Source organism: Toxorhynchites rutilus, chromosome 3 (assembly GCF_029784135.1).
Source record: "Toxorhynchites rutilus septentrionalis strain SRP chromosome 3, ASM2978413v1, whole genome shotgun sequence".
NCBI lineage: Eukaryota > Metazoa > Arthropoda > Insecta > Diptera > Culicidae > Toxorhynchites > Toxorhynchites rutilus.
In genome coordinates, this window is record NC_073746.1 from 37,759,855 (window position 1) to 37,777,859 (window position 18,005).

Consider the following 18,005-nt stretch of genomic DNA (forward strand, 5'->3'; position numbering starts at 1 on the left):
CTGGTGATGAATATAACGGTAAAGCAATCTGCGCTTCGTGTTGATGATGGACGTAATCTTCTGAGTCAACTACCGGCTTAATTGTGAAGAAGGCATTGAGATTTCTTTTCCGGTTGAAATGTGACGATGTATTTGTAACCTGTAAATGTGTTTGAAAGGTTTGCTACACTTTTGATTTTCAATAATTGAAACATTGTACTTACTCCACAGAAACGGGAACCCTTATTCGGAACTAGTTTGTCGTCTCCGCAAAAATCGACTCAGCGCGTCTGTAAATACGTTTCCGAAGGTATACGATAAAAGCTAACGCGAACATTTTCACTCGTATTCGGGCAGCCTTTCACAGAGCAACGCATTTTTAATGTCCACTTTCCCTGATATAATATTTCTCCGAACGAAATAAAAACAAACGAAGTCACAGTCACGTAAATGTTTACTCCAGCGATTTGAAATTATTCGATAAAAAGTGGAACGAAGAGTTGCCAGATTATTTTTTCAAAAAGTCTGTAAAAATATGTGAAAGTCTGTTAAAAATGTGGAAATGTCTGTAAAAGTGTGCGGATCTGTAGAAATGTCTTTCAACGTTAATTTTCTTAGATTCATTGATATTTTGTTCATCGTGATGCACGTAAGATTGTCTTTCGTATATTATTGTATATTTTGTATATATACAGCCATACCATGCCAAACCGATATAGTGGTTCTCAGATGTCGATGAAAAGTGGTAGTTTTGTTCTTTATTGCAAAACGTTAGACCCGTTTTTTTATTTTTTCGTTAGGGTGACCATCTCAATTTTAGGGTGGTCCGAAAAATAATTTGTCCCCACTTTTTCCCAAAACTGACTTTTATCAAAAATTCCTAACTTCCGAACCACTGAGCCGGTTTAGATTATCGATATATCTAAATGAAGCCAATGAGCTATCGTTTTATTAAAAAATATTGAACTTGCAAAAAAAATGAATTTTATTTTCGTAATTATCGATTGCATTTGTTTTTCATTGTATTCATGGTTTTGGACAATATTTTTTATATTTTTCGTGAAAGATGAGGCTGTTTTACATAACATATCTCGATTTCAGAGATGCAATTTTTTTTTGTTTTTGAGATATGATTTTTCAAATGATTGAAACCATTTTTCCCCTTGAGAACGCATGGAATGGCAGTATATATATATTATATATACTGGCTGACCCGGCGAACTTCGTCCCGTTCAAAATTATTGTTTTGATATGAATTCTTCAGAACGAATTTCTAAACTTTTTCTCATCACAACATTGTTCTATGGGCAGAATACAACAAATACAACAAAATGAAGATGGCTCAAAAGGGACCTTCCTTTCATCGGATTTTGCGATTAGCAACACATTTGGCCTTCCATTTTTACCATTTTTATTTATATAGATAGATGGATCGAAGATATAGGAATGCGTTTTTTTGTCTGAAAATCCATTTCCACTTTCGAACAAAGATCAACTTCCTAGCGCAAATATCGAATGGCCTAACAATGCTCACCATGATATAATTTTGGGTCATATGGGAATTCAATTTTCCAAATTTTAAGACTTTTTCAGAGTTTTCCGAAAATTTTCCGATTTTGCTCTACACTATATTGATCTACGGGAAGAGACAAGTACAACAAAATAAAGAAGGCTAAAATCGGGCCATCCCTTTTTCAGGTTTTCCGGTTCCGAACAGATTTGGTTTTCCATTTTTGTTTATATAGATAGATATAGGCTAACAGTGTGAGGTTGAAGGGATGCTCATGAACTGGGATGAAACGATCTCCGTTGTCGCTTGGATGTAGTCAATCTTAATATTACTCGAAGATGTACAGTCAGGGCTTTGAGAATCAACTCATTGTCGTTTGCTCAAAAGAGACCCCTCTAGGAGAGTCATTTTTAAGGAAATTAGCGACGCACATGTTGCCGTCCACACGTTTGCTCTAATAGGTCTAACGTCATGTGTATTGATGTAAACTAAGTATGGAAACTTTTAATGTATTAAAACTATGGGAAAATTTCATACGGTGAGTCAAATATATTTGATGTGATGAATAGAGCATCTCATTTTTCATAAATCTGTGAAATATTATTATATCCAAAAAGTTTGCAACAAAAATTAAAAGTATTTTACAGATATGTCTGTGAATTTACAAACATATCTGTAAATCTGGCATCTCTGGTGGTATGAGAATTTATTGCAAGAAATCACTTGAAAAAATGCATGAATTTGCTTGAAAATGAAGTGAATTGAGTCCGCACCACTTAGGTTCAAACTATCAAACATAACAAACAAGTTTAAAATCTGAGTTAATAACTTTTAATTAGTGGTGGGTAGCATGAACAAGCAGAATAAAATCACTTGATAAACGTTCTTTTCATTGACTTTCTTTTAAGTTAATAACTCAGATTGGAAACTTTTTTGTTGTGTTTGATAGTTTAGACACTAAATAAAAACCTTTTTCATTGAAATATGTGGTGGAAATTGGAAAAATATCTGATTGTCAGTTTGACATACGGTACAAGGTACAACCAAAGTATGTCTGTCATGGTACGATGGTACCTGTACAACGCTGTACACGTACAACGCAAGTACAGCTGTATGTCTGTCCCTGGTATAAGCAACTCGGTACAATCGCTGTACCTGTACCGACCTATTTTTCCGCTGTACATGGCTACAGTTGTACTGTGCGCAGCGCCATAGACGGTTAGTGGTGAGTAGCATGAACAAAACGAATCAAAACATTTGGTATACATTCTTTTCATTGACTTTCTCTTGAGTTAATAACTCAGATTGGAAACATATTGGTTGTGTTCGATAGTTTAGACGCTATATAAAAACCCTTTTCATTGAAATATTGGTGAAAATACAATGCAATAAGTGGAGGCGATCTGGCGTAGCGGTAACATCCATACCTCTCACGCAGAGATCACGAGTTCAATTCTCACTCCCGACATTCTTCCAAAAATGGAAGTAAAAGTGACGAACCAGCCGAATTGTGTTGAAAATCACTATAATAAAGAAAAAAAAAAAAAACAATGCAATAAATTCAAACTTCTGATTGTCAGTCTGACATGCGGTACAATGTACAACCAAAGTATGTGTGTCATGCTATCGTGGTACCTGTACAACGCTGTACACGTACAGCGCTAGTACAGTTGTATGTCTGTCCATGGTATTATACTTATGACAGACATACAGCTGTACTACCGTTGTACTTCGAAAATTGTATGTCTGTCACCATGTACAGCGCTAGAACCATGCAAGCAACTCGGTACAATCGCTGTACCTGTACCGACCCGTTTTACCGCTGTACATGGCTACAGTTGTACTGTGCGCAGCGCTATAGACGGTGGGTGGTGGGTAGCATGAACAAACAGAATCAAATCACTTGGTAAACGTTCTTTTTATTGATTTCTCTTAAGTTAATAACTCAGATTGGAAACTGGTTTGTTGTGTTTGATAGTTTAAACACTAAATAAAAACCTTTTTCATTGAAATATGTGGTGGAAATTGGAAAAATATCTGATTGTCAGTTTGACATACGGTACAATGTACAACTAAAGTATGTCTGTCATGGTGCGATGGTACCTGTACAACGCTGTACACGTACAACGCAAGTACAGCTGTATGTCTGTCCCAGGTATTATACTTAAGACAAACATACAACTGTACTAGCGTTGTACTTCGAAAAGTGTATGTTTGTCACCATGTACAGCGCTAGAACCATGCAAGCAACTCGGTACAATTGCTGTATCTGTACCGACCTGTTTCACCGTTGTACATGGCTACGGTTTGTCAATTACAACTGTGCGCAGCGCCATAGACGGGTAGTGGTGGGTAGCATGAACTAACCGAAACAAAATACTTGGTAAACATTCTTCTCATTGACATTCTCTTGAGTTAATAGCTCAGAATGGAAACTTGTTTGTTGTGTTTGATAGTTTAGACGCTAGATAAAAATCTTTTTCATTGAAATATGTGGTAAAAATTGGTCAAAGTTTTGATTGTCAGTTTGACATGCGGTACAATGTACAAGCAACGTATGTACACGTACAACGCTAGTACAGTTGTATGTCTGTTATTTTGGACAAGACACCCCTTTTCCAGAATGAAGTATCACCATCAAGTTTCTTTAAAAAAATATTGTAATCTTATTCATAAAAATTACATGCGAATTCAAAAACTTTGCGGTTTGTTATGTGAGTAAACTTGACAACATTTTCTCATCAATAGCCTTTTTTCTCTAAATAAATTGACATAAAATACAGTAAATGTAAAGAGTAGTTAATAGTTATTATTACAACTTACAAAAATAATACTTTCTACAAAACTATTAGTCATTCTTATTGCAAGTTCGTTCACGTAACACAACTTATACAGTATTTGAAAGTTTCAAATAAGAACTTATATTAGACCACATCGACCCTGACATTCAATTTTCGTTTATGTCGACCTCTGGGAAGCCGACATCGACCCCAAGAAGTCCAACTAAAATTATTCCGAAAATGCATTTTTTCACTTGACGTTAGACTTTACAAATATTTTAGTGTCATTTTGCAAGAAAAAAGTAACTTGGTAGTTTAGCGTATTAAAAATGTTAGGTTTCGTTTCGAATAAAGAGTGTTTGCGGCATTCGCTACTCTGTTTCTTTTTCCTATTCAATTTTTTTTCCCTTTTTGCTCATGAATAGTTTGTTTTACATAAGAAAGATATCAGTTATCACAACAAATATTGTTTTTGGGTTGCAGTACACGATTTGTACATCGATGGTACCAGATTTGATCATAACAGAAGTACCGGTAAGTTTCTTCGTTTTTTTTTTAAATTTGCGGGAATAATCGGTCGGTTTGTCGGCTAACCACGAATCGATCCAATTTTTGGCCTCATCAAAATTGGAGAAGTACTGGTCAACCAGGCCATCCTGCATCGATCGAAAAAGGTACGGGGAAGCCATGTCTGGAGAATTCGGTGGATGGGATAGGATCTCCCATTTCAGCGTTTCCAAGAATGTTTTGATTGGTTTCGAGACATGCGGCCGAGCATTGCCGTGCTGCAAAATAACTTTATCGTGTCTTTACTCGTATTGTGGCCGTTTTTCCTTCAGTGCATGGCTCAAACGTATCGATTGTCATCGGTAGAGGTCCTTCGTAATGGTTTCATGCGGTTTTAGCAGCTCATAGTACATAGTACTGGTCCCATCAAATAGACAGCATAACCTCCTGACCGTGAATATTCCGCGCGGTCGTCGATGTTGATGCAGGGGAATCAATACGTTGCTCGACGTTTAGGATTGTCGCAATGGACCCACTTTTCATCGCCAGTAACGATTCGATGCAAAAAAACCTTTTCTTTTATGCCGTTGGAGCAGTTGTTCACACGTGAAAAAACGGCGTTCGACCTCTCGTGGCTTCAATTCACACGGCACCCAATGTCTTATCTTTCGGATCATTCCCATTGCTCTTAAACGATCGGATATGGTTTGCTGAGCTACTCCAAGTATATCTGCAAGTTCTTGTTGCGTTTGTGACGAATCTTGATCGAGTAAAGTCTCCAATTCTTCATCTTCAAACTTTTTTGGTGGTCCGGAACGTTCTTCGTCATCCAAGTCCACGTTTGACACGTTCGCTCAGTTGGAGCATGGTCATCATAAATATCCATCAAAATGAGATGACTTCCCGCAGCTTTTTTTCATATTGAAGTAGTGAAGTAACACTCCACTCTCGTTGGTTTGGCTTTTTGGCATATACTGATAAAGACGCACAATGACAGTAGCCTTCGAACGAATGCCTGGAAATTACGTTACAAGTTACGCCATCTGCTGTAAAACCGAAAAAACTTACCGGTACACCTAATATTTGTGAACAAAAAAATAATGTTGTAGCAACGGTCATTTTGAATGTGGTACAAACAAGAATACAGGTGAACATTTCTCGTATTCAGCTAAAGATGACGCGTAATTACAGATAACAATGACATTTCTGTACGCTTACGGTGTTTGGGTTTCATCATTCTCTAAAGTCAGATTTAGTTTGTTGATTCTGAACATGATTTCGCGAGTTGTTAGAAGTTTTTAGTTGCTGATCATGAAAATCGAAATTTCTGTGCGGAAACTAATAGTTGAGGACCGCCAAGATGTCGTATCCTTTTGGAACACAGCGGCCAAGTACAACGTAAGCATTGGTAAGATTCAGAAGCTTTGGAGGAAGTATCTAGAGCTTGGTACCGTTTGCGACCGGGCCAAGACGTGAATGCAAACGCTTGAAAACGGACCGTGATGATGCCAGAATCGCCAGAGAAGTGCGAAAAAACCCAAGAGGTACAAACAGAACTATAAAACAAAGCTTATCATTGAACATATCGAAGCGAACAGTGCGATTGAGACTGCACCAGCAAGGATTAATGAGCAAGTTTGCGCCTCTTCGACTGTTAATCCGTTAGGTCAACCGAATCAAACGTATGGAATTCGCCAATAAATACGTCTACAAGTCAATCTCGTACTGGAAAAGATGCTGTGGTCAGACGAAAGCAAATTCGAGGAACGAAACAACGAGTATGAATTATGCGAGGAGAGGAGCTACTTGACAAGAACGTGATAATCATAAAAGATTATTTGATTGCGATGAGTTTGGAAGAAATTGAATTCGGCGCAATTTTATACATAACATGTTATTTTCTTACCTCTTTCAGTAGGGAAAATTGTATAAATATTGACAATGGTTGAATCAAAGAAGGAAATTCGAGAGCACAATCGAAAACAAGTAGAAAAATGCATGGTTCCTGTGGAGTCGGCCGTTTGCCACTGGCAAACGTCCGAGCATCACGGAGCCGTCGAAAGCACGTCTTACCTGTAGAACTGCTGATGAAAAGAAGGCAGAGCCAGAACGATGCAAGGGAGACGTAAGGCGTCGTTCGGTTGTGTGCTGCCTCGAGCATTGGTGTGTGTCAACTGACGTGCACACAGTTGAACTCATGGTAGACTCTCGTCGAGTTGTCTTGCTTAAACCCCACAGTAAGCACATCAGGTGACAACTTTCGTGCACACAGTTGAACTGATAGTAGACCCTCATCGGGTTGTCTTGCCTATGCCCCACAGTTCCTGCACGTGAGATCTACCTTGGAAAGTCCGGAAGTAAAATATACGAGATTTGTTTTTGAGTTTTAGGTTACATTATCATCATTTTCTTAGTTCAAAAACAAAATCCAGATATCTCACCGATCGTTTACGTTTTGCGTTAGATCGCCAATTCGCTTGCATTTGTGCAGATCGGAATGTATTTCCCCAACACGAACTACAAACCCGAGGAGCCTAAGAAAATCATCGTTACAGATACTAGCGGTGAAAGAACTTTTAAGCTTAAAGCCTCTAAGTATAAAAAATTGAATTTATTGCAAGCAGGGAAACTTTTTTTTACACTCATGCATTTTTGCACTCCGGAATGTGTTTTCCTAACACGGACTACGTAAGCGGGAACGAACGTCTCAGGTACGAAAACAATGCTAATTCAATCAATACAAACAAATGATTACTAAGCCAACGGCATTTATTCATTCGAAAAAGCGAAGCACATCGTTTGCTTGTAGAATCTTATGGTGAACATGATCCAGCATTAAAACATGTGAGAGATGGTTTCGGCATTTCAAAAATGGTGATTTCGAACTGAAAGTCAATGATCAACCAGATTCAAAGAAACGGTTTGAAAACGATGAATTACAGGATTAGTTTGCCCTACCCAAATACAACATAAATTGACAGAAACACTGAATGTATCCCGAAATGCAATTGGCAATTATAGGAAAGTTCCACGAGCTCGGAAAATGGGTGCCACACAAATTGAGCGAAAAGGAAATGGAGCATCGCTAAACCATTTGTGAAATGCTTCTTCAACGGTACCAATGAAATTTGGTTTTGCACCGGATTGTCACTGGCGATGAAAAATAAATTAATCTCGAGAATCATAAACGTAAAAAATCACAGCTTTCATCTGGTGAAGCCGACCCATCCATTGCAAAGCCAAATCGTTTCGACCGAAACACGAAACGCTGTGTGTAGTGGTACAGGGAGCATTTGGAGTGCCATGAGCTACAAAAACCGGGTGAAATTGTGAATACAGATCACTACATACAGCAAATGATAAGCTTTAACTTTGCATTAATGGAAAAAAAAAGACCGGAGAAAAGGGTCTGAAGAAACGGTAGGGAGGTATTTTCGATTTGCATGTATGTGACTCACCAAAACAAACAGTTCGAATTTAAGGAAGAATGTGTATTTACCAAAAAAAAAATTGGTGTTCTTTTCAATAACGAAATAATATTTGTTTAGGACAATGATACACTCTCCAATTCCAGCAGCATATTTCCATCTAGAGGGTGGCTAGGAAGTTGTAGCCTAGAGTGTCGAGCACTTCGATGCGCTGCAAAGTCATCTTCGTTTTCCAGCAGGAGGTTGCGACAGATTTTGCAGCAATAGTACAACTTTTTGGCCCTCTGTAAGCAGTGGCGAGTTAATGCTGCTTTGGTTTTGTAGGTTTCTTGACAGTAACAGCAGCGATTATGCTTCCAAATCATTCCCACCGGATGATACTCTACACAGTGCATTCTAAGTTCTGCCGGGGAATCGTACAACCGCTGACAGCCACAGCACAACTCACCTTTCAAACGTAAAATCTTATAGTGCTGTGTCTCTTTTGAAAGATCGAAAATGTTTTCATTGTCGGCGGTTAGAACGATGGGATCCCGCGGAGTGCTGTCTACCCTAGAATAGTCATTGGCGTTTCCCACCAAACTTATTGCAGCGTTTTCATCATCAGAATCAGTTTCACAGGAATGATTTTCACTATCAGTATCATTCACTTCGACCAGCACATCGAATGAAGCGGCCGTTGGCGTCTTCTTTAGGATGATTTTATTATCAATCGAACGCATCGATCCGTTTTTCATAGTTCCCGGGCCACATTCTTCCCCCATGATGGAATCAATGACCTGGTCAAATACCTCTGGATGATTGATTTTTCCTTGTCTTTTCGAAAGTAGAGAACCGCTTGAATCACTTGTAAGTCGTATCGTGGATTGCTCCTTGTTATTTTTCTTGCTACTTTTTGGGCGTGGAGACAGTTTACTCGATGTTGCATCTGGTGCATGGCGAATATCTTGTATTCTATTATTTACTGTGACTGGCTTTGGCACACGCAATTGCTTTTTCGCGCCTGAAGGAGTGTTCCGAGCCAAGCTGTTATTGTTTGTGCCAATTGTACCCGGAACCTTGTCCACTGAAATAGTGCTTGGAAAGAGTACTTTCACGGTGGACACACCATTCAACTGGGTTGACTTTTCCCGAGCCTGCTTCCGGAGCAACGTGTTCGAGTTACGACAACGCTTCCTAAACGCAAACCCTGCGTCTAGTTGTGCCAAACAGTCGTCACATATGTACTGTGGGAAGCCATCTTTTTCCTCAATCGCCAACCCAGCAAATTCGTTGATCATTTCGTTAATTTTGATCAGCTGACTGTCACAAATGCAGTACAAAGAGACAAGTTCTTCTACCTCATGACTCAAACATATCCGGCATCGGAGATCTTCGTCTTCGTTTTGCGTAGTGTCGGGCAGCTTACGGTATTCGCCCCATGACTGACGACACCTTCGCCAGAATGAATAGGCCAAATCCAGCTTGCTAAAGCAAGTATCGCATACTTGTTTCGGCAGCTCATCTCGAGTCGAAATCTAAAATTTATTATTTAGATTAATTATAAACAAAAAATATTCGGTGGAATATTAGAAATGTTATACAATAGGAGCGAATAATATCCATTACATTGTGGAAGAGAATTCGATTATTCTTTTGCGATAAACTTTCAAGTGTATTCGCCTTTGGCCTCGAAGAAGGCCATTTAGAAGATTCTCATTGGAGAGTTCTTGGACCCTGTCACGATCTTTCGCGCAGTAAACGAACACGAAACACATTTCTCGCGTAACTTTTGAAAAGGTCCTATGTAACAAATGTAAACAAATCGAGTTAATGGATGCACGCTATTAGTCTTCAATCATTGAATGCATTACAAAAACAATCGTTCACGTATCTATTTTCTTCATCTTTTTATCGCCGATACAAAAAATATCCAATGTACAGATTCGGGTTTTAAGCACCCGGCTGTTACTTCGGACGCCACTTTCCTCTGATGCCCGAAACGTCCGAAGTAACAAAGCAGTCAAAACAACACGAAGTCGTACTTCGGTCTTTTTGAGTTTTTGTTTCTCACAGTAGTTGTTATCGATTTCAGTTCAATTCAACGGGTGATAACAATAATAATCTGTCTTTAGAACGAAATGCTGATTTTTGGATTGTTGTTTAGTAGTTAGTTTCAAATTCTTATCGTGCAACGTAATATGTCCAATGTGCAAACGCGGGCAGTCAAAACGTCCAATGTAACATTTTCGCTCCTTGGAATCAACTTTAAACTCAAATCACGGAACAACATCTACGATTGGTTTTGGAGAGCTATTCTTGATCGCTAGTGGTGAGAGGAGCGATAAAGATCGATAACTTTTAAGACAATTCGCGGAATAATGTTCGGGTCTTCAACTTCGTTTTTCTCGAGTTGACGAAAATGTTACATTGGACCTTTTCAAAAGTTACGCGAGATTTAGACACTAAGACCTCCGCTAATTTGTGTACGGCGCCTTATAACGTCTAGCGGAAATGTTGATGATTGAAGGCCAGGATGGTTTTGCAATGTTTAGTTGAATTGGAACGGAATCTTCTACTAAGTTGCTTAGACCATCTGAATGAACCAATCGTCCAAAAGCTTAGAAGAGGAACTGTGTTCCATTAGGACAACACCAGGCCACCTTATTTGAAGTTTACATGAAAATAGTGGATTTCTTTTTCCCCAAACCAATATTTTACTTACCAGTACACCCGTACAAGCCAGTGCCATGTGCGAGAGCAGCATATTCTGTGTGGACCCCACACAAAACATCGATATCAGCTCGTTTACTTCCGATTCTAAACAGACCCTACAGCGCAGATCCTCCGCTATTCCTTTGTCTGCCATCCTGAATGTTTTGCTAGCAAAACATTCAGAAAGATTGAGTTTGTAATTTAAAAACACCTTCACTCAAATTTCGTTCGGTAACTCATAAAAACGTTGTAAACAAACGAAATATGACAACACTTCAGCTGAGACCAAATGCTAAAGCACTGTACAAAGTGTGTTTGGTTTTGGATTGTCCATCAGGGACAGGGATGCCAGGTGATTTTTTCAAATGTAATGTATGGTACGAAAAAATGCCTTCACAATCATATCGGAGGAAACTAAATTTCATAACGCACTTTTGAACGAAGTTTGACAGCTAATTCAATGTTTATTATAATTGGCATTGTTATATAGCGTATTTCAGTAAACTTACCTTGAGGTTTTGAGGTTTATTTCAATAAATACGAACAAAGAATATATTGCGCAACTGCGAACTACATATATTTTATGAGTTTACAAATGATAATTGGCTTGATAAACCGTTGATTCAGTGAATATAGCCCCAGTTCTTCCACACAAACGGAACTGTGATAACTCAATTTGTTCATTTCAGCTTTGAAGTTTTGGTTGTAAATCAAACCATACCCATGAAACTAATCATTGAAACGGTATGTAACCGGAAAACCTTCGATTTGTGAAGGGGTCATTTGAATGATCTAGGGCCTTATGCCCGTATCCACTTACACTTACGTTTCCACTACGCTTACATCTCACTTCACTTTTTTGCGTTTCCACCGATCGTGAAGTGTCAAAATGAACTTCGTGTAGAATGTGGAGTGGATACCAAAATGACCTTGTGTTCATTTCCGATGTCGTTTCTAATGGCGCGTTTACATTTGGGAGATCTATAGCTATAGATGGATTTATTCACACGAAAATAGATGTAAACGGGTGAGAATATATATGATACACTTCTTCGAGGTATATATAACCACTATGAATAGAATAAATTCAGGCATATGTAAACGCTGGTGAATTTCTCTTTGGTGAGAAATCACTAAAGTTGAATGCAGTTCTACTTTAGGTGAATAAATTCGTGAATAAATATGAATATATTCAGTATATAAGTTCGCGTTAGTGTAAACGGTTGATGCGATTTCTATAAATCACATCCTATTTTTTCACATGAATATATCACTAGTTTATACCCACCATAATAGAAACGTCAGTTGTATTTTGTTTTGTTTATCCTCGAGTTGTGTCGATACACCCAGAAAATGGATTACTAAAAAAAAGCTTCAAAATCTTTTGTAATTCAAACAGTAGAATGTACATATTTTCTGTAAATATTACCAATCGTTTGTAAAATGAATGTCAGATGCAATACACATCCCTACCAACGACTGATTCATTTTACTTCGCGGTGTTAGTAACTTTTACGATTGTCATTACTGGCAACCGCGAAGAAAATAAATTTATTAGCCTAATTACCGAGTTGTTAATTGAGTTGCAAGGCACTACTTTCCGATATTGATTTCATCACAGAAGAAGGTCGTAATAACTCAGATTCGGGATAGGTAAGTAATATTCGTGAAAATCAATTCAATTTATGTTCTTTAAATGATATTTATACATATTGGATAGCAATGATTTGTGCTCGTCTGCTGCGGGAGAACTTCAATAGTAAGGAATCTGGGTACTTCGATACACAAAAACGAGCCCTGTCGAGTCCTAGTTCTACCTGTTGGATTCGGTCAAGGACAACTTCATAAACGTTTTGCAGACGATTGTGATCGGTGGTTCAATCAATTAGATGTTTTCCGGATTCGTCACGACGCAGGTTCCGTATCCTGCGCGTCAAGTCAATGTTGCAACGGGGCATAAAGCTAGCTTCACTTAATGCCATCTGGGTTTTGACAGTTTCATGATATCTCCCGAATGTGTTTGGCTGAGAAGTAATTACAAGCTGGTCCTGGGAGAGGGTAATGGTGAGAATTGAGTAGTCTGTCGTAGCTATTCATAGTAATAACTGTGTATTTTTTCCTAATTTGTAGCCATGTATCAGACCCAATCGAACAGGATCAGATGTCAATAGTTTAGATAGTACAATAAATATTTTAAATAGTTCAGATAGTTCAATAAATGAATAAAGTTGCATACAAAAGCTCAATAAATTCATAACAATATATGCATGAAGGTAGGGTTAATATCGTATTGCAAACATTTATTAAATATTGGTAATATTTACCAAAAAGCTCGTCATATATACCAACTTTTCGGGAGAGTGTATGACTGTTTACACAAAAGAGAGCGTGAAGTGTAAATCAGAATAACATCGGTGGATGAACTCGGTGTATTGATAATGAATTCTACCAAATGTTTACAGTGGCGTGTATTCCGGAATAAGGTTGTACTCACTACACATTGTTTTCACTTGTAGTGTATTCGGGAATAAGGCCCTAAATAATTTGTGAGCACGAAACTCGTTGTTGTGACCTCCGAAAAATAGTGGTCTTTCCAATTCCCGACGCGTATTAGATTTCCGGGGTGAATAAATCGCGCTTTCCCTTTATTTGTTGGGCTGCTTTCTTTGGTATAAAGCATCGAAGAAAGCTTCTTTCTACTCGAGCTTAATTATTGCACGCGATCACAAACTAATTATGGTACAACAATTTGAACACTTTATTACTCGTTACAATTACACAAGACGAACTCTTTATTATACGATTAGCACTACATTTATTCTACTAAAAACAATGTCTTATTCTACTATTCATAATGATGGCCGGCCGTGCGCCAATTGTTAGTTGGACATTCAAATACTGAGAGCGGGTATCATGGATGCCGCGCCTTTTTATATTGTAACAATGTTACGACAGTAGAGTAATTTCGTACTGCTCGAAATGATCGGCACCTATCGGAAAATAGTGCAGTCGTGTATTCGCTACAGTGGAGCTTTTCGACTACGTCTACCGTGAAGCTTTTTAGACTACCTACTACACTATTGCTATGACTACTATAGTCTTTTCGTATCATACACTCGTGTTTGGCGAGAAATCGTTATTGAAAGTTCAATTTTGAAAAAAAATATATAGACAGCCTTGTGTAAATAGTGTAAATAGCTGAAACCCCGTCAGTGGTGAAACGGTACGAAAAATATCGAAAAATAATTTACGACAAATTGCTTGTAAAATTGGTGTGAAGCATTGTGACGAGAAAATATTATTCAAGTTTTTGTGGATGATTTCAATCATACAATGGAGGGACAAATGTTTTAAATCGGAGGAAGCCGTCTGAGATTCTCAACGTTCAACAGCGATGTGTTGACACGTTACACGAGAAGGAATTGAATTGTCGGAATCGGAATAATCGGAATCTATCTTCCATCTCGGGCAAAAATCTCACATCCTTCGCGTTACAACAATCGAAGGGGAAAGTTGCTAAAAGAGGAAAAGGAACGTAAGCGAATAAACATTCAGTTGCCATCGAAGCTCGTCTGTTGGAACCTTGCAAGCTTGTTAACGAGGATGGAATTAAACATAAATTCACAGTCTTCGGCGAATGTATCAAAGAGATTATCCGGGAGCAGTGGAATGAATGGGAGGAAGAAAAACTTAGGATTTCCAAAGCAAGCAAGAAGGCTAACAGGCGAGAAGGCCGGGCTAGCAGTCCCAGTGTCATTACTTATATGTATATCATCCAAGCCATGCCATAAGCGACTCTACTCAGAACCATTCGACCCGCCCTGAATATAATCATTTCCGTTGATTCAACCCATAGAGCTTATCTGTCGGCTGTATTAGCATATTATTCGTTTGGAAACATTGCTCACATGGCAAATTTAATTCCGTTTGCTTGATTAATTCTTGAGTAATGCAGAAATTTGCGAGTCATTAGTATGGCAGCCCTCCCCTGAGAGAGGGGGAGGGGTCTCGAACTATGATAAGTACCTTCTCCGATACCAAAAACCCAAAAACATACCAGTTCTCATGTCGATCGGTTAAGTAGTTTCCGAGTTCATCAGAAAGACAGATAGAAATCCGTATATATATATATATATATATATATATATATATATATATATATATATATATATATATATATATATATATATATATATATATATATATATATATATATATATATATATATATATATATATATATATATATATATATATTAAAGTGACCAGACGTCCCGCGTTACGCGGGACAGTCCCGCATTTCAACAAAATGTCCCGCGTAAGATTACGTCCCGCGAAACGTCCCACATTTGGCAAAAGGAACGAAAATGTCCCGCAATATCAATATATTTCAATATGTATTAAAATTTGATCATGTTCATTTTCTTCACTGTAGCATTGTGCATAATGACCAGCGATAGCATCTGATGTTCGACTAGCTGTCGAAGGTGGGCGAGGGTGAGATGAGGGGAGGAGGCAGGGTTCTTTGATGAAGTATCGCAAATGAAGCGCCGGGCGGCCTCACGAAAGTTGGTCGGAACCTCAATCATGGCCGATGAAAAGATGTTGACGTGTTCTTTCACCTTTCCGTGTCTTTGGCAGTCAGCTATCTCCCCATTTTGGCCATTCGCCCGAAAATTTCCTATCGGTCGCAACTGGGGGATGTTGGGAAGGTTGGCGGTCTTCGCGACAATATTTATCTCCAGCCGATCCATTATCCATTCTCCAGTGATCTTTTGGCATAATGGGCTGATCCCAGGTTCGGCATGAATACCACATCACCTTCGCAACTTTCGGCAAGCACTTCGTACTCGTTCCCCGTTCACCATATGACTCGAAAGAAGAGCGGTTCGGACATTCCCTTTTCGTCTGTCAGAGAAGGACCTTCTTTATATATATATATATAAAGATTTATTTTTTACTTATGAAAAATTTAAAACAAGAAAAAAGACAATCCGTATCACTCTGAACTTGCTCTTGAATATAACCGCCAGGTCGTTTTATCTCTTGAAGAATCTGCTTCATCAGTTCCAACTGCAGTTTTCGATTTATTTGTTCCTCGAGCATTATCTTCTTTTTGAATTCAAACTTCTCTTTTTCGAAGCGCAAACGCTTTTCTTGCAAATCATAAGTTTTGCGAGCGTATCTGGCACAATCCGAGACATGCTTCTTTATCTCGGAAAGGTCGTCGGACTGTTTTTCGAGAAAAGCTCTTCTGTAATTCCGTTTAGTCCCTCTTTCGCGGCCTCGACTTCTTCCAGTCCCGGTTTCGATGGATCCATCAGCTGGAAACGATTCATCGATCGTTATGCTAGGTTCTGTTATTGGAACCTGGTCAGAATGTGTCTCTTCGACAATCACGGATGTAGAAGGTTCACCGAGTCCAAAAATGTGTCCTAAAATGTTGAATGAGGGTATGTAAAATATCATAATATATTTAAAGATAAATCAATATTATACCGTCATTATTTACCGTTCTTTCTAAAGAAAGAAGACGGATCATGCTTTCCTCTACATCATTGAATGTATGGAGGGTATTAGGACCACCTCCAGTGGCCGTTATCTCTTTTTTGTTGTGCTGCCTTTTTTTTCAATTTGCAATTTTTTGTCGGTCCAAACCTGAAAGTTGAAAACAGAACATTTATTATCAATTGGTAGTCCAAAAAAACAAACTCACTTTTTGCCATGCTGCAACGGTGCGTGTGGGAGGACCCAAACTATCCAGGGAATCCTTTATGGTCTTCCATAAAGCATTTACTGATTCCCTGGAGATAAATTTACAACCTTTTACAATCGGGATTTACAATTTACAACCGGGATTCTGTTCCATGATGGCCAGAAGGTGAGCGAATTGTTGTCTGTTTGTTTTCTGATGCCTAAAATACGACAAAAATATTTACTAAAATACAAGAATAAAAAAACATTTGCACTTACTCCATTTTGCGTATTTTGATTCCACTTCTCAAAATACAAGTAAAAACAATACACAAGTCATTCGCGTTAACGGCATTGAGCTTACGAATTGGGGGAGCATGCATGACAACATGATTTTGCAGAAGGAATGAACACACTTTGGAATAAAAATTATGAATGAAAATTATTTTTCCAACTTCAAATTGGTACTCTATGTAAATGAAAATCACTTTTGCCTGCAAGTGGTGAAAACATGTTATACAAAAATTATGTCTAAAGATAATTTTATATTATAATGGTAAATTTTGGTAAAAATATCTAAAAAATCGTACTTCAAGTAATAAAGTAACGCCGAGAAAAAAATTTCATATAAATTTTAGCAATTTGAAACTGCCTTCGGGCCGGCTAAACTGATAGAGAATAGTTTGACTCATAGAAACTAATGTCATATCCAGATGTCGACACCGTATCGCCGTCATCGCGAATCGCTCTTTTTACCCTGACAAAAGAGTGTGGTGGAAACCAGAATAAGCCCGATGGATGAACTCGGTGTATTCATAATGAATTCTACCATATGTTTGCAGTTGCGTGTGAACCGGAATAAGGTTGTCCTCAATCCATGTTGTTTTCACGTGTAGTGTATTCGGGAATAAGGCCCCTAATGTGTCGATATCAGCGAGATGTCTTTCGTCCGGTTGTCATATACCAGGTGTTGTTAATTTTAATTTTCTCGATGATTCCTGGGAAATCCCGGGAGATTCGTTCACAACAGAAATTGTAAGAGCCAACAGGAACTATTAACGAGGAAGCAGTTATAATATTTATTTTACAAAGGTAGGATGGTACTTAACTATGTACCTCTTCGGTTGAAAACTATTTTCAACTTACGCCTGAGAAAAACGTTTTCTTCCTATTTATGTATTATGTGAAATGATTTGGGAGAAATCTTGCTCGTGGATACATTCATTGCAGATTTTCTACATTTTTGAATAGTGGAATTGAAAATGATCAGTAAATATTGCTCGAGAAATAAAACAACTTGGAAAAGTACGGACTCACAGTTTCAACTTCAGAAAAAGGTATTACCTTCCTTAGTTGAAGATTTTTTATTTACGATATTTATCGCATTTCTTTTTCTCCTTCTTTTTTGAACTAG

General features: G+C 38.2%; 1 protein-coding gene across 1 annotated transcript in view; it reads right to left on the minus strand.

The window, feature by feature from the left end:
* The window catches only part of LOC129773041 (zinc finger protein Xfin), a 30,747-nt gene extending 19,581 nt beyond the window's left edge, over nucleotides 1–11,166 (minus strand). The window contains exons 1-3 of the mRNA XM_055776593.1: nucleotides 10,909–11,166; nucleotides 8,328–9,721; nucleotides 7,229–7,334 (exon numbers count right to left, since the gene is read on the minus strand). Of these exons, the coding sequence (XP_055632568.1) occupies nucleotides 7,229–7,334; nucleotides 8,328–9,721; nucleotides 10,909–11,052 (1,644 nt within the window). The 5' untranslated portion in view covers nucleotides 11,053–11,166. The remainder of the gene's footprint in view (nucleotides 1–7,228; nucleotides 7,335–8,327; nucleotides 9,722–10,908) is intronic.
* Nucleotides 11,167–18,005: the final 6,839 nt, after the last annotated feature.